Genomic DNA, 21,600 nt, shown 5'->3' with positions numbered 1-21,600 from the left:
TCAGGGTCTTTTTGGTTTCATACAAATTTAAGGATTATTCATTCTAGTCCTGTGAAAAACACTGGTGGCGTTCTGGTATTTTGATCAGGATTGCATTCAATGTGAAGATTGCTTTGGATAATACAGACATTATAACAATATTGTTCTTCTAATCCCTGAGCCTGGAATGTTTTTCCATTTCTTTGTGTCTTCAATTTCTTTCATAGGTGTTCTATAGTTTTCAGTACAGATGTTTTACCTCTTTGATTAGATTTATTCCTAGGTATCTTATGGTTTTTTGTGCAATTGTAAATGGGATTGATAGCTTGATTTCTCTTTCTATTACTTCACTATTTATGTATAGAAATGCAACAGATTTCTGTATGTTGATTTTATATCCTGCAACTCGGCTGAATTTGTGTATCAGTTCTAGCAATTTTTTGGTGGAGTCTTTTGGGTTTTCTACAGAGAAAATCGTAGTCATCTGTGAATAATGAAAGCTTGACCTCTTCCTGGCCAATTTGGGTCCCTTTTATTTCTTTTTGTTATCTGATTGTTGAGGTTAGGACTTCCAGTTCAACATAGTTGAACAACAGTGGTGAGAGTGGACATCCCTGTTGTGTTCCTGATCTTAGAGGAAAAGCTCCCAGTTTTTCCAGTTTTTCCCCATTGATGATGATATTAGCTGTGGGTCTTTCATGTATGGCCTTTCTGATGTCATGGTATGTTCTTCTATCCCCACTTCTTGAGGGTTTTTATCAAAAAAGGATGCTGTATTTTGTCAAATGTACCTATTGAAAGGATCCTTTCTAATTTTTTTTTACTTTTTAATTTTAAATTCTTTATTTTTTATTAACATATAATGTATTATTAGCCCCACGGGTACAGGTCTGTGAATCGCCAGGTTTATACACTTCACAGCACTCACCATAGACATACCTTCCCCAATGTCCATAACCCAACCACCCTCTCCTTCACACCTCCCCCAGCAATTCTCAGTTTGTTTTGTGAGATTAAGAGTCTCTTATGGTTTGTCTCCCTCCCAATCCCATCTTGTTTCACTTTTTCCTTCATATCCTTTCTAATATTCATGTGGTCTTTCATATTGATTGATTTGCAGATATTGAACTATCCCTGAAGCCCAGGAATAAATCTCACTTGATTGTGGGGGAATAATTCTCTCATTGTATTGTTGAATCCAATATGCTAATATCTTGTTGAGAATTCTTGTATCCATGTTCATCAGGGATATTGGTTTGTAATTCTCCTTTTTTAGTGGAATCTTTGGTTTTGGAATCAAAGTAATGCTGGCCTCATTGAATGAGTTTGGAACTTTTTCTTCCATTTCTATTATTTTGGAACAGTTTCAGAAAGATAAGTATTAACTCTTCTTTAAATATTTGGTACAATTCCCCCGGGAAACCATCAGCCCCCTAGACTCTTGTTTCTTGGGGTATTTTTGATTACTGATTCAGTTTCTTTGCTGGTTATGGGTCTGTTCAAGTTTTGTGTTTCTCCCTGTTTCAGTTTTGGCAGTTAGTATGTTTCTAGGAATTTTTCTGTATCTTCCTGATTGTCCAACTTGTTGGCATAGAGCTGCTCATAATATTCTTTTATAATTGTTTGTATTTATGCAGTGTTGATTGTGATCTCTCCTCTCTCATTTGTAATTTTATTTGTTTGTCCTTTCTCTTTTCTTTTTGATAATCTATCAAAAATTTATCAATTTTGTTAATTCTTTCAAAGAACCAGCTTCTAGTTTCATTGATCTGTTCTACCAGGTTTTTAAAATTTTTTCATATCATTTGTTTCTGCTCTAATATTTATTGCAGCATTTTTAATTTTGGCCTGACTCATTTTTAGGTCTTTTATCTCTGCAGCAAATTTCTGTGGTGTCCTCTATACTTCTTTCAAGCCCAGCTAGTATTCTTTCTTTTTAAAGATTTTATTTATTTATTTGACAGAGATCACAAGTAGGCAGAGAAGCAGGCAGAGGGAGAGGGGGGAAGCAGGCTTCCTGCTGAGCAGAGAACCCTATATGGGACTTGATTCCAGGACTCCGAGATCATGACCTGAACCAAAGGCAGAGGCTTAACCCACTGAGCCACCCAGGCACCCCCAGCTTGTATTCCTATGACTATTTTTCTAAATTCTTGTTCAGTTAGATTGCTTACATCTGTTCTGAGAAACTCCCTGTCTCTGGTTTCTTCTTGATCTTTTGGGGTGAGTTCTTCCATTTTGTCACTTTGTAGGTTTCCTGTTCCTAAGAGTAATGCTAAGAAGCGATCATACACTGTCCAGGGTCTGGTGCATTAGGAGGTGTTTGTGGTGTATGCTGTGTGCACTGCTGTTATGTTTTGGCTGCTTTTTCTCATAGGTCTGTCCTCTGTAGAGTTCCTTCTTGCTCACAGTGGGGTCTATTTGGACCTTTAACTAGGTGTGTTTTGATTTATTTGTTAAAATAAGCTATTTAGGGAAATGTCCAGGAAAACTGCAGCAAAGCCCATCCTTAGCTGGTCAGCTTCGTGAGGGGACGTGGTCCAAATTGTCCTGAGGCTGTAGGAGCACCTCAATACTTGGTCTTATTTATTTATTTATTTATTAATCATTTATTTATTTATTTGAAGAGAGAGAAACAGCGAGAGAGGGAACATAAGCAGGGGAAGTGGGAGAGGGAGAAGCAGGCTTCCGGCGAGTAGAGAGTCTGATGTGGGGCTCCATCCCAGGACACTCGGATCAGGACCCTAGCTGAAGGCAGCTGCTTAATTATTGAGTCACCCAGGCATAAATCCTTTGTTCAAAATCGGTGGGAATAAGTGCCTGTCAACTCCCTAAATCCTACCCCTGTTTGGATTCCATGGTGTCCTGGACCACGTGGTTATTTGAGAAAGCGTTGAGCTAGAAAGAAGTAGCTCTCACATCTCATCGCCTGACTTCATATAAAAGGCATACTTGACTCTTTTTTTTTTTTTAAACATTTTATGTATTTCCTTGAGAGAGAGAGAGATTGAGAGAGAGAGAGGCCAAGCAAAAGAGAAAGAGTACAAGCAGGGGAGAGGGGCAGTGGAATAGGGGTAGAGGGAGAGGGAGAAACAGGTTCCCTGCTAAGCAAGGAGATCCATGTGGGGCTCAGTCCCAGGACTCTGGGATCATGACCTGAGCTGTAGGCAGGCACATAGCTAACTGAGCTACCGAGGGGCCCAAAGGCATACCCAACTCTTTTTTTTTTTTTTTTTTAAGATTTTTTATTTATTTCTGTGTCAGAGAGAGAGAGGGAGAGAGCACAAGCAGGGGGAGCAGCAGGCAGAGGGAGAAGCAGACTCCTTGCTGAGCAAGGAGCCCAATGTGGGACTCAACCCCAGGACCCCAGGATTATGATCTGAGCCAAAGGCAGATGCTTAACTGACTGAGCCACCCAGACGTCTGGGCACACTCAACTCTTAAAAGAGGTGTGTGCTTTGTGGAAAATCCCATATTCATAGAGATTTAAGTTCACAGAACAGCACATATGTCCCGTTCAACTAACATTGATTTTTAAGGGTTTTTTTTAGGTTTCATTTAATTTGTAAATTGATTTAACAGTTCTGTCAGTGTTATAAATGGTTCTCTAGTGTTTAACATATTTAAATCTATTGGTATGAAAATAATTTTGAAGAAATATATACTTTCTAGTCCCTGTGCATGTATATCCAAGCCTGCAGTTTTTCCTCCCAATCACAAAGGCAAAGGAGTATCATTGGCCCTCCCCAACTCTGCACACAGGTCTCTGATGATTTTATAAAACTTATTTTCTTTTTCAAGGCTGGGTGTAGTGTTCATTTTAAATTGATTTGATGTAAGAGTGCATGGCAGTAGGGATTGGTCAAGTTTGTAGTTTCTGTTGTGTTTACCACAACTTAGAGAAAGCACTACAAACTCATTTGGCCAAAACATAAGATACTGATGGGCCAACCATAGTCAAGCCTAACATAAAATAAATCAGATGGTAAATATTAAGTTGTAAAAGTTTTACCCTGTAGGATGGATAGTATTTTGATATTACAAACAGTAACTACCATTTATTGAGCATCTAATATGTCAGGAAAGTATGTATTATCCTTCTGAAATGTAGATATTATTTTATTTAACACAGGAAGAAATTGAGGTTCTGAGGACTTGGTTAATTTGTTGCTGAGAGCAACAACGTGTAAATGATAGTCTTGGTGGTTAAACAGCATTTCTCTATCAGCTGAAATACTTGGCAAAATCTTGTGTGTTAATTGATTTTTCTGTATACTGGAACATCAAGCAAGTCAGTTGGCAAACTCTTCATGTCAGTATTTATTAAAGAACTATTTAATATGTATTGATGTCTGTTCTAGTTAAGTTAGGAAAACAGAAAGTTAATCTTTTAGTAACTATGTACTGCTTCATATACTATTTATTTAATAAACGGAGCTACAGGCTTATTGCTGGAGACCTCAGTTTTAATCCTCACTCTGCCATGAAGTTTTGGTGTGCTTTCAAACTAATTTCATAAGTTCTCTGGTTAGCAGTCATGATAAAAAAGAAATGTGGCCCAGCCTGGAAGGTTCTTTGTCCCCATGAAGCCGAGGCTCTGCTCCCTAACAGGGGCAGGAAGGAGGAACAGGAAGGAACCCAGTCACAGCAAGGTTCCTTGTCCAGTAAGCAGCCTCCGACAAGTGTGCTCTCCACCCAGAGACAGGGCAGCAGCTAGAGGGCACAGGCAAGGGGAACCACCACACACTGCCTCCACTGAGAGAGATGGCCAGTAGTATAACCTTCTAGAATGCATTTCCACTCCCTCAGGTGGCAGAAACAGAGACCATTAGGAGTGCTAGCAGCTCGAGATACACCCTGCTAACCAAAATAATGCACAAAGCCTCTGAACAGGAAACTGCCACTGGAAACACAGCTCACAAAAGTAGGCCAGGAATTTCAGGCTAAGCCCATACAAGGTAACCACTTGTTAAAAATTAAAGATTTAAACAGGACCGTTTCTCCTAACACACCAGGCAAAATGTCCAGGATACAGTAAAATGTCACTTGCCATACAAAGAACCAAGAAAAGCACAGCTTCAATGAGAAAAACAAAAACAAAAACAAAAACAAACCAAGAAACAAAAAACAATGAACTGACACACTGAGATAAATCACATATTAGAATTATTGGACATGGATTTTTGAAACAGCCACCATAGAAATGCTTCATGAATCAATTACACATTCTCTCTAAATAAAAGAAAAAAAATAGGCAATATCAGCAGTGAAGTAGAAGGTCTAAAAACAAGATGAAATAAAATGAGAAAACAGAAGGATACAACAGCAGAACTCGGGGTGTGGTGGATGGTCTCTGTCTCCCTGAGTGGTCATGACAGAAGAGAATCTGTACCTGGAGAGAAAACTGCGGAATTCACTGAACTCTGAAACAGAGAGAAAATGAAAAGAGCTTCAGGGATCTGTGGAACAATAACAGAAATTCCAACATTTGCCACCAGTGGAGTCTCAAAGGAAGAGGAGAAAGAGAGGCAGGTGGAAGGAGTATTGAAACTAACCCTAAATTTAAACAGATCTAAGCCTTCAGTCCAAGAAAATAATATACCAAAGGGGCACGTTTGGGGTGGCAAATTCTGCTTCCTTTGAGTTGTTTTGAGACACCAGGCAGGTCTAGTGCATAACTGGGTTATTGCTTTGGGTACTAAAGGTAGGTACGTGTGGCACAATATTTGCACATAGGACATGATTAATAAATGCTCATTGCCGTCACCCACCCATTCTTTTTACTGGACAAGGGTTTTTGCCTGATGTCCTGCATTCCAAACACGGACACCACTTTTGTGACAGAGAGAAAGTGTTTTATTACTTTATTGCCAAACAAGGAGGTGAAAATTTCTCAAATCTGCCTCCCTGAAGGGTTGTTATGGGGTGTATTTAAGGTTAAGGGATTAAGATATCTCAGGGTACATAGGTTGGATGGAATAAGCTTGAATGGATCTAAGGAAAAGGAGAAGTGTCCTCCTTTCCAAGCATGTGCATTCAGGAATCCTGCCTTCTCATGGGACACGTGCTCATTAAATGTCAGCCTAAGAATGACGGGGGTGGAGGTGGGGAGACCGCGGGGTGCATTATCACTTTTGACCTCTTCTGTGTCTCCTGTAAGAATTCTTCCCGAGGTGCTCTCATCTCAGCTGGTCTTACCAGTGGTTTGTCAGCTTCTGCATAACAGGCTCCTAAGGCAATCAGATTAACCACAGTTTCCTCACAGTAGTCACACATTTGTTAACTCAACATCGTGAGTTTCATTCTTAAATCTGTCGCAGCTCCTCTACGTTAACACACAGCAAAAGAAGAAGTGCTGTTAAAATCAAAACAACTTTGTGCTTTTTACTGATACTCCTTGTATAAGTGAGTCTGCAAATGCCTCTGAATTACCTATTGAAAGAGTATAATACTGGGTGCCTGGGTGGCTCAGTGAGTTAAAGCCTCTGACTTCGGCTCAGGTCATGATCCCAGTGGGATCGAGCCCCGCATCGGGCTCTCTGCTCAGCAGGGAGCCTGCTTCCTCCTGCCTCTCTGCATACTTGTGATCTCTGTCCATTAAATAAACAAGATCTTTTTTAAAAAGTGTAATGCTGTTTAATTCAAACTTTATTACTAATCACTTGCATGTAACCCTTCAGTGTCTTACTTGACATAGGCATTCCAGGGACAACTAGTAACAGAGTCCTTTGCCTGTGCTAGTTGATCCCATTTTCACAACAGGGCCCTCCAGGAGCACATTCATATGTCAGTGCCTGGTTCAAGATCAAGAGAAGTTCACGCTCCTTCCTGTCTGTTAATTCAGGTTTTGCAGCCATATGGACTCAGCTTTGAATCTTAGCGATTTCACTCATTAGCAAATTAGTTTAACTTTTTCGCCTCTTCATTTCCTCATATACAGGGTGGGGAAAAATAATACCTACTTCACTGTGCAGCTGAGAAGAGTAAATGAGATCCCGTGTATAAAATCCACCCAGGACCGTGCCACAGAATAAATGCTCAGGAACCAAGCAGAAGGATCATGGAGCGAGCATAAAATAAAAGATCTCCCTGGTGGCTGAGTACACTGTTTTGCTCAAGAGGGAACTCTTTCCTTCCTCTGGCCCCTGGGAAACCTTGAAATCCAAGTCCCGCTCTGTGCTTGATCCTCTGCATTTTCTGGTCTCCCACCTTGACACCTTCCAATCCAGAGAGCAATTAACAATTGCTGTGTTCAGCTCATATTGTATTTCCTTTATGTAATTAATGCCTTTTTTCTCATTTTGTTTATGATTATCCTATATACCTCCTTTTCTGAACTTGAAGATCTCCCCACAGCCCCAGTTTTATTTCTTTAGATGAAGATCCATGAGGTAGTTGGTGAGAAAATAAAAGTGTTTAAATATTGCATACCATCTCAGTCCAGAAAGAATTTGAAGTGCTAACAGTGTGAATATGTGTACTTAGGACATCATGACCAGAGATGAATGAAAGGCAGACTTTATTCTATACATACGTTAACATACATGGAACATTGGTGTATATATTATTTTTATTTTACAAAAGATAAATTTTAAAAATGTTTAAATGATCTGAAATTGCATTTTTCAACAGATACTGTCTTCGTTTACTGATAAAGAACTCTTGGCATATGCAAAAGCTGGAGCAGTAGCTGAAGAGGTCTTAGCAGCCATCAGAACTGTGATTGCTTTTGGAGGACAAAAGAAAGAACTTGAAAGGTTTGAGATTTTTATTTTAAGTTGCTAGTAATTTTAAATTGTTTCATTATATATGGCCTTCAAATTGACAGTATTAAGTATAAGGGGGTATATGTGTGTGTGTATGTGTATTTTTAAGTAGCTTCCAGGATATTATACAGCATAGCCAATATTCTGGAAAAGTTGTAATTTTAGTTGTACTCTTCTTATATCTGCTAATTCAAAGAATTTTCTAGAATGTTCTAGATGGGTAGTGAAAATAAAATAGTTTCTTTTTTTAGCTATTTTTATTAACATATAATGTATTATTTGTCCTAGGGTACAGGTCTGTGAATCATCAGGCTTACACATTTCATAGTACTCATCATAGCACATACCCTCCCCAGTGTCCATAATCCAACCACCCTCTCCCTACCCCCCAACCCCCAGCAACCCTCAGTTTGTTTTTGAGATTAAGAGTTTCTTATGGTTGTCTCCCTCCTGATCCCATCTTGTTTTATTTTTTCCTTCCCTACCCCCACAACCTCCCGCCCTGGCTCTCAAATTCCTCATATCAGGGAGATCATATGATAATTGTCTTTCTCTGATTGACTTTTTTTTGCTTAGCACAATACCCTCTAGTTCCATCCATGTCATTGCAAATGGCAAGATTTCATTTCTTTTTATGGCTGCATAGTATTCCTGTGTGTGTGTGTGTGTGTGTGTGTGTGTATAACTTCTTCTTTACCCATTCATCTGTTGATGGACATCTAGGTTCTTTCCATAGTTTGGCTGTTGTGCACATTGCTGCTATAAACATTTGGGTGCATGTGCCCCTTCAGATCACTACATTTGTATCTTTAGGGAAAATACCCAGTAGTGCGAATGCTGGGTCATGGGGTGGCTCTATTTTCAGCTTTTTGAGGAACCTCCATGTTGTTTTCCAGAGTGGCTGTACCAGCTTATTCCCACTAACAGTGTAGGAGGATTCCCCTTTCTCTGCATCCTCGCCAACATCTGTTATTTCCTGACTTGTTAATAAAATAGTTTCTTAAGGCTGAAACAGATTTTATATCTGATGATAATTTTTCCCCATTAAGTCAATTCTTGGTTCTCTAATACTAAATGAACATTTTGTATAAGATCAAGGGTTACTTTTTTAAAAATTATTTTTTGTTACTTTTTAAAGAAATTAACATAAAATATATTACTTGTTTCAGGGGTACAGTCTGTGATTCCTTAGTCTTACACAATTCACAGCATTTACCATAGCACATACCCTCCACATGTCCATCACCCAACCACCCCATCCCTTCCACCCTCCTCTCCTCCAGCAACCTACAATTTATTTCCTGAGATTAAGAGTCTCTTATGGCTTGTCTCCCTCTCTGGTTTTATCTTGTTTCATTCCCTCCCTTCCCTTATGATCCTCTGTCTTGTTTCTCAAATTCCTCATATCAGTGAGATCATATGATAATCGTCTTTCTCTGACTTATGTCGCTTAGCGTGATAGCCTCTAGTTCCATCTACCTCATTGCAAAAGGCATGATTTCATTTCTTTTGATGGCTACATAGTATTCCATTGTATATCTATACCACATCTTTATCTATTCATCTGTTGATGGACATCGAGGTTTTTTCCATAGTTTAGCTGTTGTGGACATTGCTGCTATAAATGTGAGGGTGCACATGCCCCTTCGGATCACTACATTTGGGGATACAATTTTTTAAAAGATTTATTTATTTGAGAGAGAAAGAGAGAGCACACAGAAGTAGAAAGTAGAATGGAAGAGAGAAGCAGACTCCCTGCTGAGTGGAGAGCTCGATGTGGGGCTTGATCCCAGAACCCTGAGATCATGACCCGAGCCGAAGGCAGATGGTTAACCCACTGAGTCACCCAGGCGCCCCTCCAAGGATAAATTCTATTCTATGATTTTTTTCTCCTCTTGCTGGGGCTCCTCATCAGTAGGGTTGTGCTCCATGATTTGGAAGACAAAAAGAAAAATAACCAAGTATTTTGCAAATTTAATCAAGAATTTAAAAATGAATAAATAAGGACAAATTGCTACAGATTTTTAAAAAACTATTTTTAAGAAGTATGGGTTTATACCAATAAATTTTAAAACCCTAATGAAATAGACAATACCTAGAAAAATACAGGCTTAAACTCTTCCTTTGGAGGAAGAAAACTTGAGTAGACCTACAATCACTAGAAGAATTGAATCCAAAGTTAAAAATCTCCATGTTCTGCCCTTACATGCACAGCAAAACCCACAGAGTCCACATAATTTTACAGACAAGTTCTCCCAAAATTTCAAGAAAGAGATAAAGCTATGTTATAGAAATTGTTTCAGAGAACGGGAAAAATATATAGAGAGGGAAAGTTGAGAATTCAACTTTGAAGCCACAATCAGGCAGATATATGAGAAAGGAAAATTATTAAGCAGTTTTACCTAAAAGATGCAGAGGGTTTACATAAATTATTAGCTAAACAAATCCATGTGAAAATATCATAAGATTAAAAAAAAGTCTTGAACTTATTAACTTTCTCCCATGAGTGCAAAGATGGTTTAACATCAGGAAATCTATTAATATAATCAAGCACATTAAGAGATTGAAAGGAAGAAATGTTTTGTATTGATGGGTGGGGGAAAAGCATTAATTACATACGATTTATGACAAAAACTCAAAGTTAGGAGTAAGAATTTTCTTAATATAGAGTATAAATCAGAGATACATAAGGGAACATCATACTTTAGGTGCAACGTGCAAAGCATTCCTTAAGATAATAAATGAAATGGGTATATCTGCTAGCATTTTTTTTTTCTATTTAGTGTTATCCAGTAGTTAACACCCACTGGAACAAATAAGAGTAAGAGTAATAAAAATAAAACAAAAAAGGCGGAAGACTTAGGTGATCTGAAGAGAGGGGGCTCAGTTGGTTGAGCATCTGCCTTTGGCTCAGGTCCTGATCCCAGAGTCCTGGGATCAAGCCCCACATGGGGCACCCTCTTCAGTGGGAAGGCTGCTTCTCCCCCTGCTTGTGTTCCCTCTTTCTTTCTGTCTCTGTCAAATAAGTAATAAATAAAATCTTTTTTAAAAAATAAAAAAGAAAAGCTAGAAGGGTTGGAAAACAAGAAGGAAAATTGTCATTATTCACAGATGGTATGATTGTATGCACAGAAATTCCAGTAGATTCTGCAGCCTACAATGCTCAGTGAGATCTCTGGGCATCTAATCACAATTCAGAGAAAAATCCTGTGAAACCAGCAATGAATGATAAGATAATAAACAGAATTCCATTGATTCTAAGATGCATATTTTTCTCTCATGATGCTGAAATTAAGATAAATCCTACAATCAGTGCCATCTTAGAACTGCCATGGATCTGGATTGAAATCGATTCTTACAGGCAGGATTTGCATTTGCTTCTGCCATTCCCTGGGGATGGTATTGACCTGAGACCACCTGACATGAAATTCTTTATCTAGCAGTTTTTGAACCACACCAGGAGTGTGAATTTATAGTTCAGACCTGCGTGAGTATCATCTGTGGTTCAAATTCTCAGGGAGTTGTTTTCTGCTCCCTTTACTTGAAGCCAGGGTTGAGATGTACGAGTTCCCCTGCAGCCACTCTTCCTGGGGTATATGCATATTATACTGAGGCTATAGCCCTTTGGGTCCCAGCTGGAGATGGAGTATCTTACTAAATTCCTTAATGCTACATAAAATAATAGAATAACACTGACTCCTCCCAATTAATGATGTCCTAAATTTGATGAATATGATAATTTTAAAAGGAGATTGTTATTAGCAATAAAAACTATTATTATATAGGGGATATAACATTAGTAAGGAGGGAAAATACATCATGGAAGTTAAGTCCAGGCTTCAGAAATTACATAAATCTGATTATTTTAGTTCAGTAAAAGTTTAAATGAGTGAAGGGGTTTTTTTCCTAAAGAAGATGGGGATTAAATTTTTATTCTAAGAATAAGCAAATGAGGGGCACCTGGGTGACTCAGTGGGTTAAAGCCTCTGCCTTCGGCTCACGTCATGATCCCAGGGTCTTGGGATGGAGCATCAGGCTCTCTGCTCAGTGGGGAGTCTGATTCCTTTCTCTCTGACTGCCTCTCTGCCTACTTGTGATCTCTATCTGTCAAATCCAAAATAAATAAATCTTAAAAAAACATGTCTCAGAGATATAAAAAAAAGAAAAAGACTAAGCAAATGGGCACATCTTACTGTATTCAGAGATTGATTTCATTTGTGACATCATTTCTTCAGAAGATATTAGTAATTGGGATATGTCTTTGAAAGGATATTCTACCCTGGCAAATTGGAAATCAGTTTTGTCTTTAAATAAGAGTAGATTCAGGACTACGACATGCTGGCCTCATTTTCTTTCCAGTTGGCCATGTCTTGGAAGGTCATTCATTCAGCAGTGTACTACACTCTGGGTTTTCAATAGTTAATTGAAAATAGAAGAACTTTCCCCTTTAAGGATCCTTAGTCCAAAGAATAAGTTGGAGAAAAAAGGAAGAGAGGAAGGTAGAAAGGAAGATAAAAAAGAAATCATTCAAGAAATTAATGAAATTATCAGCTTTTTAAAATGTGCAATGAAAGAATCAAGTAGTATGCTGATAAGGGTAAGGAGGGAAATTTTGCTTTGTTTTTTTTTTTTTGTTGTTGCTTAATTTTTTTAAAGATTTTTATTTATTTATTTGACAGAGAGAAATCACATGTAGGCAGAGCAGCAGGCAAAGAGAGAGGAGGAAGCACGCTCCCTGCTGAGCAGAGAGCCCAATGTGGAATTTGATCTCAGGACCCTGAGATCATGACCTAAGCTGAAGGAAGAGGCTTAACCCACTGAGCCACCCAGGTGCCCCGGAAATTTTACTTTAAATATGGCAGATGGGGAGGCCTCTCTGACAAGGTTTCATCTAGGCTGAGACTTGAAGGAAGAAGAAGAGTGTACCCTGGTGGGATTAGGGATAAAAGAGTCTTCCAAATTTCCAGAGATGGCAAACTTTGGTATGTTCTAGAAAATACCATAAAGCTTGTATGCCTGGAGCTAAGTTGAGTGAGGGGAGATGAGAAGAGAGGCTATTGAAGGAAGTGGGGGCCATGGAAGAGTTAGGATTTGACTCCAAGGGCACAGGGAAGTGATTGAGGGTTTTAAACAAAGGAATGATGTTTTAAGATCATTTCTGTCTGTGATTGGTTTGGTGAACAAAGTAGAGCAGTTAAAATATATCTATATCTATATCTATATCTATATCTATAGTTATTCTAAAATACCACACTACAAAAAAAAAAGATATTCTATATCTAAATATCTAGATATAAAGATATTCTATATCTAAAGATATAGATATAGATATAGATATTTTAACTGCTGTATCTAATATATAGATATAGATATAGATATAGATTGGTAGCAGGGAGACTGATGGAAAGGCTGTTGTTGTAGCCTGGCTGAAAAGGCTTTTACGGTGGCCTGACATGGACTACAGGCAGGAGAGGGGGGACAGGTACCTAGATTTCAGATGTAATTTGGAAGCAGGATTGCTAAAATTATTCTTAGGCCAAATGCAAGCCTTCAGTTTTCTTTTTAGTTCTTTCCCTCCCTTTCTCTGCTTTTGCATGGACAAGTAATTAAGGTCTTAGTCTGACTTTCTCTTACGATTAACAGGTGTAGGAGGAAGCTGGCTCTCTTGGAATGGAAATCTAACCAGAATTTAAATGAGTTCAATTCCATAGTATAAGAATAGCTTTACTCTCCTTGATTTTAAAATGATATTTTTCTCCCTTGTGTGTATCTTACCTCTTTGTATTGATTTCTCTGCTTAGCTAAAATTGTTTTTTGCTCTTATGAATGGTTGTATCACTGATAAATATTTTTCAAAATATATAAGAAGAATTTTTTTTCCTAAATATTGGTGTTTTTGTTATGTATCTTTAATCCATTTTAGGAACTGTGACCTTAATTACCATTCTCATACTAACACTTTTAATGGGTAGGTGATTTTAATATCTGGTTTTGTACTGTGGTATTTTTATCAAAACATAAATCGAAAAGTCTGTATAAAAGTAGTATCATTGATGTCTCCTTCCTCCTTACCTTATTCCTTTTCTCATTTATCTTCTCTTGTATCTAAATTATTTTCTTCCTTGTTGCTTCTTCCTCTGAAACTGTTTCTTCTGGCTGCATGGTACAACAACATATCAGTGAAATGAGTTCTGCATTAGTCTCGGTAAGCAAGAACTAATAGAAAAGGTGTGAGTCATATGCATTAAAGTTTCTTATTTGTAATTACTTATTGTTGATGCCTCCTTATACTTTTTGCCTCAGGTCAACTCAAAAGGTGGGAAATAACCATTGAAACACGTTAGTAAAAAATAATTTTTTTACACTAAGATTATAACTGGCAAGTTAGGAATACATGCTTTTACAGGGAGAAATTCTAATAGTGTGTTACTATTTTATCACTTTAAAGTTCTGTTTAAATTTGGTTAGTGGATATAGTAGTCATGTACATTTCATTTGGCAGGCTTTGAACTGGTAAAGTAACTAGCTAAAAAAAGTCACCAAGGCAAGAAAGAGTGCATGCCTTGACCTGAACAGAACTTGATCTCTGTTGTACATTCCAACTCAGGGAGTGAATCCTCCAACAAAAATAATATAATACAACACATTTGTATAGTCATGCTTTTATAGGTCAAAGACCTCAAAATACTAATTTTATATGGGAGTAAGTTCTTTCTACAGTTATGAACTTCTGCTTTCCACAAGGCAATGGTCTAAGTTCCCAGGGAGATGTGATTAAGAGGATAAAGACAGGTTTAAGACTCAGTTATACTCTGTCCCATTTCTCTAATAATTTTACCTTGATTCTATATTTACAAAGATTCTTCTTAAGAGACATGGAGATAAACTAATGGGGCTCACATTAAAAAAGGAAAAAGAAAAAAGAATCTTCCTTATGTTTCTTTAAGCATTCAGTGATTTATATATAGTCTTTGTGTTGAGCACTTTCTAGCCTTACATCTGCTTTTTATTCTTAAACTTAAAAGGTATGCAGATTTTTTAAAAGATTTTATTTATTTATTTGACAGATAGAGATCACAAGTATGCAGACAGGCAGAGAGAGAAGGAGAAGCAGGCTCCCCGCTGAGCAGAGAGCCCGATGTGGGGCTCGATCCCAGAACCCTGAGATCATGACCTGAGCCGAAGGCAGAGGCTTAACCCACTGAGCCACCCAGGTGCCCCAGGCATGCAGATTTTAAAGAGAAAATACGTTTTTATAGCTTTTCTTTTGTCTCACCTATGAAACAGTACAAGTTCTGGAAGTTTACTAAACATTATTTCGCGTTATTTCACTATTGCCGAGGCCAGGGAAGAAATTTTAGAATACTTTCCCCCAGATTTTTTTTTTTAAATTTTTTTCTTTATTTATCTGACAGAGATCACAAGTAGGCAGAGAGGCAGGCAGAGAGAGAGGAGGAAGCAGGCTCCCTGCAGCGCAGAGAGCCCGATGTGGGGCTCGATCCCAGGACCCTGGGATCATGACCTGAGCCGAAGGCAGAGGCTTAACCCACTGAGCCACCCAGGTGCCCCTCCCCCAGATTATTTAATCTCTGTAGATAAGTTAACCTAAATTTACTCTTCTATAAGAAGGGAGTACGGTAGTGCTAACACCATAGGGTCAATGCATGAACAAAAGGAGAAAATACACCTCCCACAGGGTTGAGCACATTCTAAGTACTTAATAACCATCATGTTGTCTTGGCCCATTTCATATGATTTATGAGTAGATGTGATAGTTTTTGTTACTTCTCCCAGGTACAACAAAAACTTAGAAGAAGCTAAAAGAATTGGGATTAAGAAAGCTATCACGGCCAACATTTCTATTGGTGCTGCTTTCCTGTTGATCTATGCATCATATGCTCTGGCATTCTGGTATGGGACCTCCTTGGTCCTCTCGCATGAATATTCTATTGGACAAGTACTCACTGTAAGTGATGTTATTTTAAAAAATGACTCTCCTGTAAAAATTGCAATGAAGTTGAATGGCGTTGGCTTGAGTGATGTTAGAGAATAGATATTGAAGAACTATTGAATAAGACAAAGAGCTATATACTACTAGATTAAAAAGGGAAAGGAAATTACATGTATTGAGTGTCTTTTTGGCAGATCTCTTGCACAGTTTGTCTTGCAGCCTTAATAATGTTAACGTCACTAATCTCTGTAGCATTAACTCTCATTTGTTGAGATGATTTCTTTGTGGCAGGCTCAATGGTAAGCCTTTCATTTTTTATTTTTTGATCGACTATTCACAACGACAAATGGCAAAATACACCATTTGTCTGTTTTTCAAGTTCTTTTGAATGACAGCTGGTCCATCCTTGGAAAGTTAGGGAAATATTATTACTCTTCCTTGAAAGATATTCTATTTGGAGGTTCTCTGCCTTATAGAATTATATAGAAGCACAGAAAGCTTGTCTTTTGAGCTATACTCTTTTATTTAAAAATGATGAAAGAGTTAATAAACCAAGCTCATTCTGTATCATGATCTAAGAAAGTACATACTGTTAGAAGAGTCACTCAATTCCTTTGTCATAGGCTGAGCACAAGTATATTGTTGGTGACCATATTTTGTTGAGTCCCTTAAAACAGTTCCCTTTTTTAGGAACCAGGTTTGTAATGTGGCTATAATAAATGTGTTGTCCAAAATGTGCAAGGCTATTTACTTAAGAATGATGTTTACCAAAAGCCTTCATTAGGATAGTAATGCTATTGGTGAGCCTAGGTTGGAATAAGAAATGTGTTGTACTTCCTTGTGATATAGATATGCAGTTTCAATTTTTGTTTTCACTGATCCCAGAACGGCTTCACAAAATGGAAGCATGCAGAATATGAGTAAGGGCTTGGGATTTGAAATCAGGCTGACTTGGCTCACATTCCAGCCACTTATTAACTGTATGACTTGGGGGTAGCCACGTAGACTTTTCAAGTTTCTGCTACTCTTTTGCCAAAAGGAAATGGCAGGAATACTTTGCCATAACTTTGAATGTAGTTGTAAGTTGTAACTGAGAAAATGAATGAAGAATCACTTAGCAAAATTTCTTCTGTATAAATAATGGGTAATTTTCCTGTGTGATTTAGAAAGAAATGAATAGTGATATTAGTTCTCTGTAACCCTGAAGAAAAACAACTTCATTTGGGCAAAATGAAAAAAAAATAAAAACCATTTATCAGACCTCAGACCTCAGAGAGTACACAGTCTGGTAGAAGGAAAGAAGACAACCTGATCAAGATATAATGCCCTAGATGTGTGCTTTCTCATTTACGAAATATTTTCACATGTACCGTTTCACTCTAAGGTTTCCAGGTCAGGAAAACAGATGGAGTCCTGCCTAGTTTGGCAAATGAAGAAATCAAAGCCTGGCAACACTAGGCGAATTCCCTGAAGACATATAGCCAGTTAGGGCTTATCCAGAATTTGGACCTTGGTCTCCTGACACTCATTTTGATGTTTGTTTGTTTTAGGCCCTGCTGATGATCTAAACCCAAATAACTAGCCATTAAATAAATATATATTCTATTATATTCTCGTTCCATGGAACTTGTTCCATTGCTTCACTGAGCAAGTAAGACTAATCCTGTATTGTGAATCAAAAAGATTTAAACTTTTAAAAAGTTTTTAACACCCAGGACTCTCTAAGTTGGCTTGCCACTTTAAAAGTGAATTAGCAAATGATAATAATAATAATAATATAATTAACTATGCTAGAAGAAAGATGTATGCACAAAATTGTAATAAATGCTGAGTAACTTGATGATTTTCCTTCCCATCCCTCAGGTCTTCTTTTCTGTATTAATCGGGGCTTTTAGTATTGGACAGGCATCTCCAAGCATTGAAGCATTTGCAAACGCAAGAGGAGCCGCTTATGAAATCTTTAAGATAATTGATAATGTAAGTCTGGGCTAGACATTTATCCATGCCAAAGTTTCTCTAATTAAAAGTCAGTTTCTTTATTGCTTTATTCCACTCTTCACAAATGTCACTAAAGATAGGCGGTGTAACCTAGTCATCTTCTGAAACTGTGTTCTGTTTAGAAGCCAAGCATTGACAGCTATTCGAAGAATGGACATAAACCAGATAATATTAAGGGAAATTTGGAATTCAAAAATGTTCACTTCAGTTACCCATCTCGAAAGGAAGTTAAGGTATGGTGATACCTGATTGATCAGTGATTCAACCATGGATTGGAGGAAGGGTTTCTGATACTTTATATTAGTGATTTTTTTTTTTAAATGTATACATGCCCCTAGTTTTGACTTGAACTGTCAGTTCACACGGGATCTGTGCATTGCCCTTATGTTTATTTCTCGTTTGTCCTGTTAGATCTTTTTTTTAAAATTTATTTTTATTATTATGTTTTTAAAGATTTTATTCATTTATTTGACAGACAGACATCACAAGTAGGCAGAGAGGCAGCCAGAGAGAGAGAGAGAGAGAGAGAGAGAGAGGAAGGGAAGCAGGCTCCCCGCTGAGCACAGAGCCCGAGGGCAGGGCTCATTCCCAGGACCCTGAGATCATGACCTGAGCCAAAGGCAGAGGCTTTAACCCACTGATCCACCCAGGCACCCCTATTTTTATTATTTTTAAAGACATCTCCTTTTTAATTTTATTTTATTTTTAATTTATTTTTCCTCACCATAGCACATACTCTCCCCAGTGTCCATCACCCGGCCAGGGCATCCCTCTCACACCACTCCCTTCCAGCAACCCTCAGTTTGTTCCTGGGATGAAGAGTCTATTATGGTCTGTCTCCCTCTCTGGTTTCATCTTGTTTCATTTTTCCCTCCCTTCCCCTATGATCCTCTGCCCTGTTAGATCTTGAAGGGCCTCAACCTGACGGTGGAGAGCGGGCAGACAGTGGCGCTGGTCGGGAACAGCGGCTGCGGGAAAAGCACAACGGTGCAGCTAATGCAAAGGCTCTACGACCCCACAGACGGCACGGTGAGGCGGCTCATGCCGAAAGCGATGGTTCAGCGACCAGCAGTTACCCCGGGCACATCTCATGTTTCAAATCGGCAATGCACGGAACTCACGCTTACTTTTTATTTCAGGTCTGTATTGATGGACAGGACATTAGGGCCATCAATGTAAGGTACCTTCGGGAAATTATTGGTGTGGTGAGTCAGGAACCTGTGCTGTTTGCCACCACGATAGCTGAAAACATTCGCTATGGCCGTGAGAATGTCACCATGGAAGAGATTGAGAAAGCTGTTAAGGAAGCCAACGCCTATGACTTTATCATGAAACTACCCAATGTAAGTCCTTCTCGATCTCTGCCATGCTGGAGGTTCAAAGATTGGAATGCCAGCCTAATGCAGAAGAAGTTAGGAATCCACTATGCATTAAAGGAAACTTCTAAGAAGAGAAATCACGATGACTTCAGATTTTAAAGCTTGATCTAGCACCATCAATTCCTAGTAGGCATATTGATAAAAATTGGGGTTGGTAATTGCTGAGTTTTAAGGAACTGGATCATATTGCCTATGGGTTGTTTATGGGATTACTTCCCATCTTAAAATGTAGCTGACATAGCTTGTTGTTTTGCTAACTTCCCTCCCACCCCACTTTATTTTCTGTGTTGTAGAAATTTGACACCCTGGTTGGAGAGAGAGGGGCCCAGCTGAGTGGTGGACAGAAGCAGAGGATCGCCATCGCTCGGGCCCTGGTTCGAAACCCCAAGATCCTCCTGCTGGACGAGGCCACATCAGCCCTGGACACTGAAAGCGAAGCAGTGGTTCAGGTGGCCCTGGATAAGGTCTGTGAGCCTCAATTCAAACCAACCTAATTTGTAAGCATAGGGACATCCCTCTGTTAATTCTTCTTGAATATTATTTTTTTAAAGATGTTATTTATTGATTTGACAGAGAGAGAGATCACAAGTAGGCAGAGAAACAGGCAGAGAGAGAGGAGGAAGCAGGCTCCCCACTGAGCAGAGAGCCCATTGCGGGGCTCTATCTCAGGACCCTGAGATCATGACCTGAACCAAAGGCAGAGGCTTAACCCACTGAGCCATCCAGGCGCCCCTTGAAAATTATTTTTTTTAAAAAGGACATTTCTGATGGCTCCTAACATGATCCTGTCAAGTTTCAAAATCACATCTCCAGTCCTCTTTGGATCTGTTCATTTCATTTCTATTTATTTCTCTATTTTTTTAAAGTAGAAATGAATAAACTTTCACTGAGAGAAACTTGCAAAATTTTAAAATTAAACAACGAGGTAGAGAGATTCAAATGAAAATTGGTCTTCGTTGTGATCTTGAAAACTTGGCTGTGGAGATAACCTCATTATTTAGGTTTTCTATTTTTGCTGTTGTCAATAAGAGGAAAATATAATGAAGGTTTACGTTTAATTTTCAAGATGTCAAATACCCATTGAAGATCCCATGGGAAATGACCAAAATCTCTTGTCCTTGGGAAAGGGGAAGAGAATTGATGTTGGAAACTTACGTGGGCCATGAAATGTCCTTGTCTGTCAACAGAGTCTGACCTTCCTACAGTCCTTGATTTTACATGTCTCATTCCCCACATCAGATTTGAGAGCTTACACTGTGCTGGGCACTGTTTGCTTGGTCTCTGACATGTATTGGTAATAATTAGCCTAGCTCTGAGAGGACAAGGAATATGAAAATCTCTAAAGTTTTTATTTAAATTCCAGTTTGTTAACATACAATATAATATTAATGTCAGGTGTACAATATAGTGGTTGAACACTTTTTTTGAGTATTGAGTTTTGTAAGTTCTTAATATATTTTGGACACTAACTCTTTAACAGGTACATCGTTTGCAAATATCTTCTCTCATTCAGTAGGTTGCCTTTTAGTTTTGTTGATTATTTCCTTCACTGTACAAAAGTTTTTATTTTGATGAAGTCCCAATAGTTTATTTTTGCTTTTGTTTCCCTTGCCTGAGGAGAAATACCTATAAAGAAATTGCTACAGCTGATGTTAGAGGTTTACTACCTGTGTTTTCCTCTAGGATTTTTTATGGTTTCAGGTCTCACATTTAGGTCTTTAATCCATTTTGAATTTATTTTTGTGTATGCTGCAAGAAAGTGGTCAAGTTTGATTCTTTTGCAAGTTGCTATCCAGTTTTCCCAACACCATTTATTGGAGACTTTTTCCCAGGGGGTGTTTTTTTCTGCTTTACCAAGACCAGCTGACCATATAGTTGTGGGTTTCTTTAGTTCTTTCTTTCCTTCTTTTTCTTTTTTTTTTTTCAGCTAATGCCTTTTTAATCATTGCATTATTTAACTGCCTTTAAATAGGTTGTGTTTTTTTTTTAATAGACATATAATGTATTATTTGCTTCAGGGGTACAGGTCTGTGAATTTTATTTCTTTTTGTTATCTGATTGCTGAGGCTAGGACTTCCAGTAAGTACGATCTTGAACAACAGTAGTGAGAGTGGACATCCCTGTTGTGTTCCTGACCTTAGAGGAAAAGCTCTGTTTTTCCCCATTGAGGATGATATTAACTGTGGGTCTTTCACAGATGGCCTTTGTGATGTTGAGGTATGTTCCCTCTAAACCTACTTTGTTCAGGGTTTTTATCATCAATGAATGTTGTCCTTTGCCTGAAGCTTTTTTCTGTGTCTATTGAAATGAAATGAAATGGTTCTTATCTTTTCTTTTGTTAATGTGGTGTATCATGTTGAATGATTTGAGAATATTGAGCAACACTTGCAACCCAGGAATAAATCTCCAGTAATTTTGGTGAATGACTTTTTTAATATATTGCTGGATTTTGTTTGCTAGTATTTTATTGTGAAATTTTGCATCTGTGCTCATCATATTGGTCTGTAGTTCTCTTTTTTAGTGGAGT

At 38.3% G+C, this 21,600-nt stretch overlaps 1 protein-coding gene across 1 annotated transcript in view; it reads left to right on the top strand.

Moving 5' to 3' along the window:
• The window catches only part of ABCB1 (ATP binding cassette subfamily B member 1), a 104,176-nt gene that overhangs the window by 35,282 nt on the left and 47,294 nt on the right, over positions 1-21,600 (top strand). Inside the window, exons 8-14 of the mRNA XM_059171010.1 lie at positions 7,612-7,736; positions 15,540-15,711; positions 17,560-17,673; positions 17,817-17,927; positions 18,598-18,723; positions 18,834-19,037; positions 19,367-19,537. Of these exons, the coding sequence (XP_059026993.1) occupies positions 7,612-7,736; positions 15,540-15,711; positions 17,560-17,673; positions 17,817-17,927; positions 18,598-18,723; positions 18,834-19,037; positions 19,367-19,537 (1,023 nt within the window). The remainder of the gene's footprint in view (positions 1-7,611; positions 7,737-15,539; positions 15,712-17,559; positions 17,674-17,816; positions 17,928-18,597; positions 18,724-18,833; positions 19,038-19,366; positions 19,538-21,600) is intronic.

This window comes from Mustela lutreola, chromosome 4 (assembly GCF_030435805.1).
Source record: "Mustela lutreola isolate mMusLut2 chromosome 4, mMusLut2.pri, whole genome shotgun sequence".
NCBI lineage: Eukaryota > Metazoa > Chordata > Mammalia > Carnivora > Mustelidae > Mustela > Mustela lutreola.
This window is presented reverse-complemented; position numbering and strand designations above follow the sequence as displayed.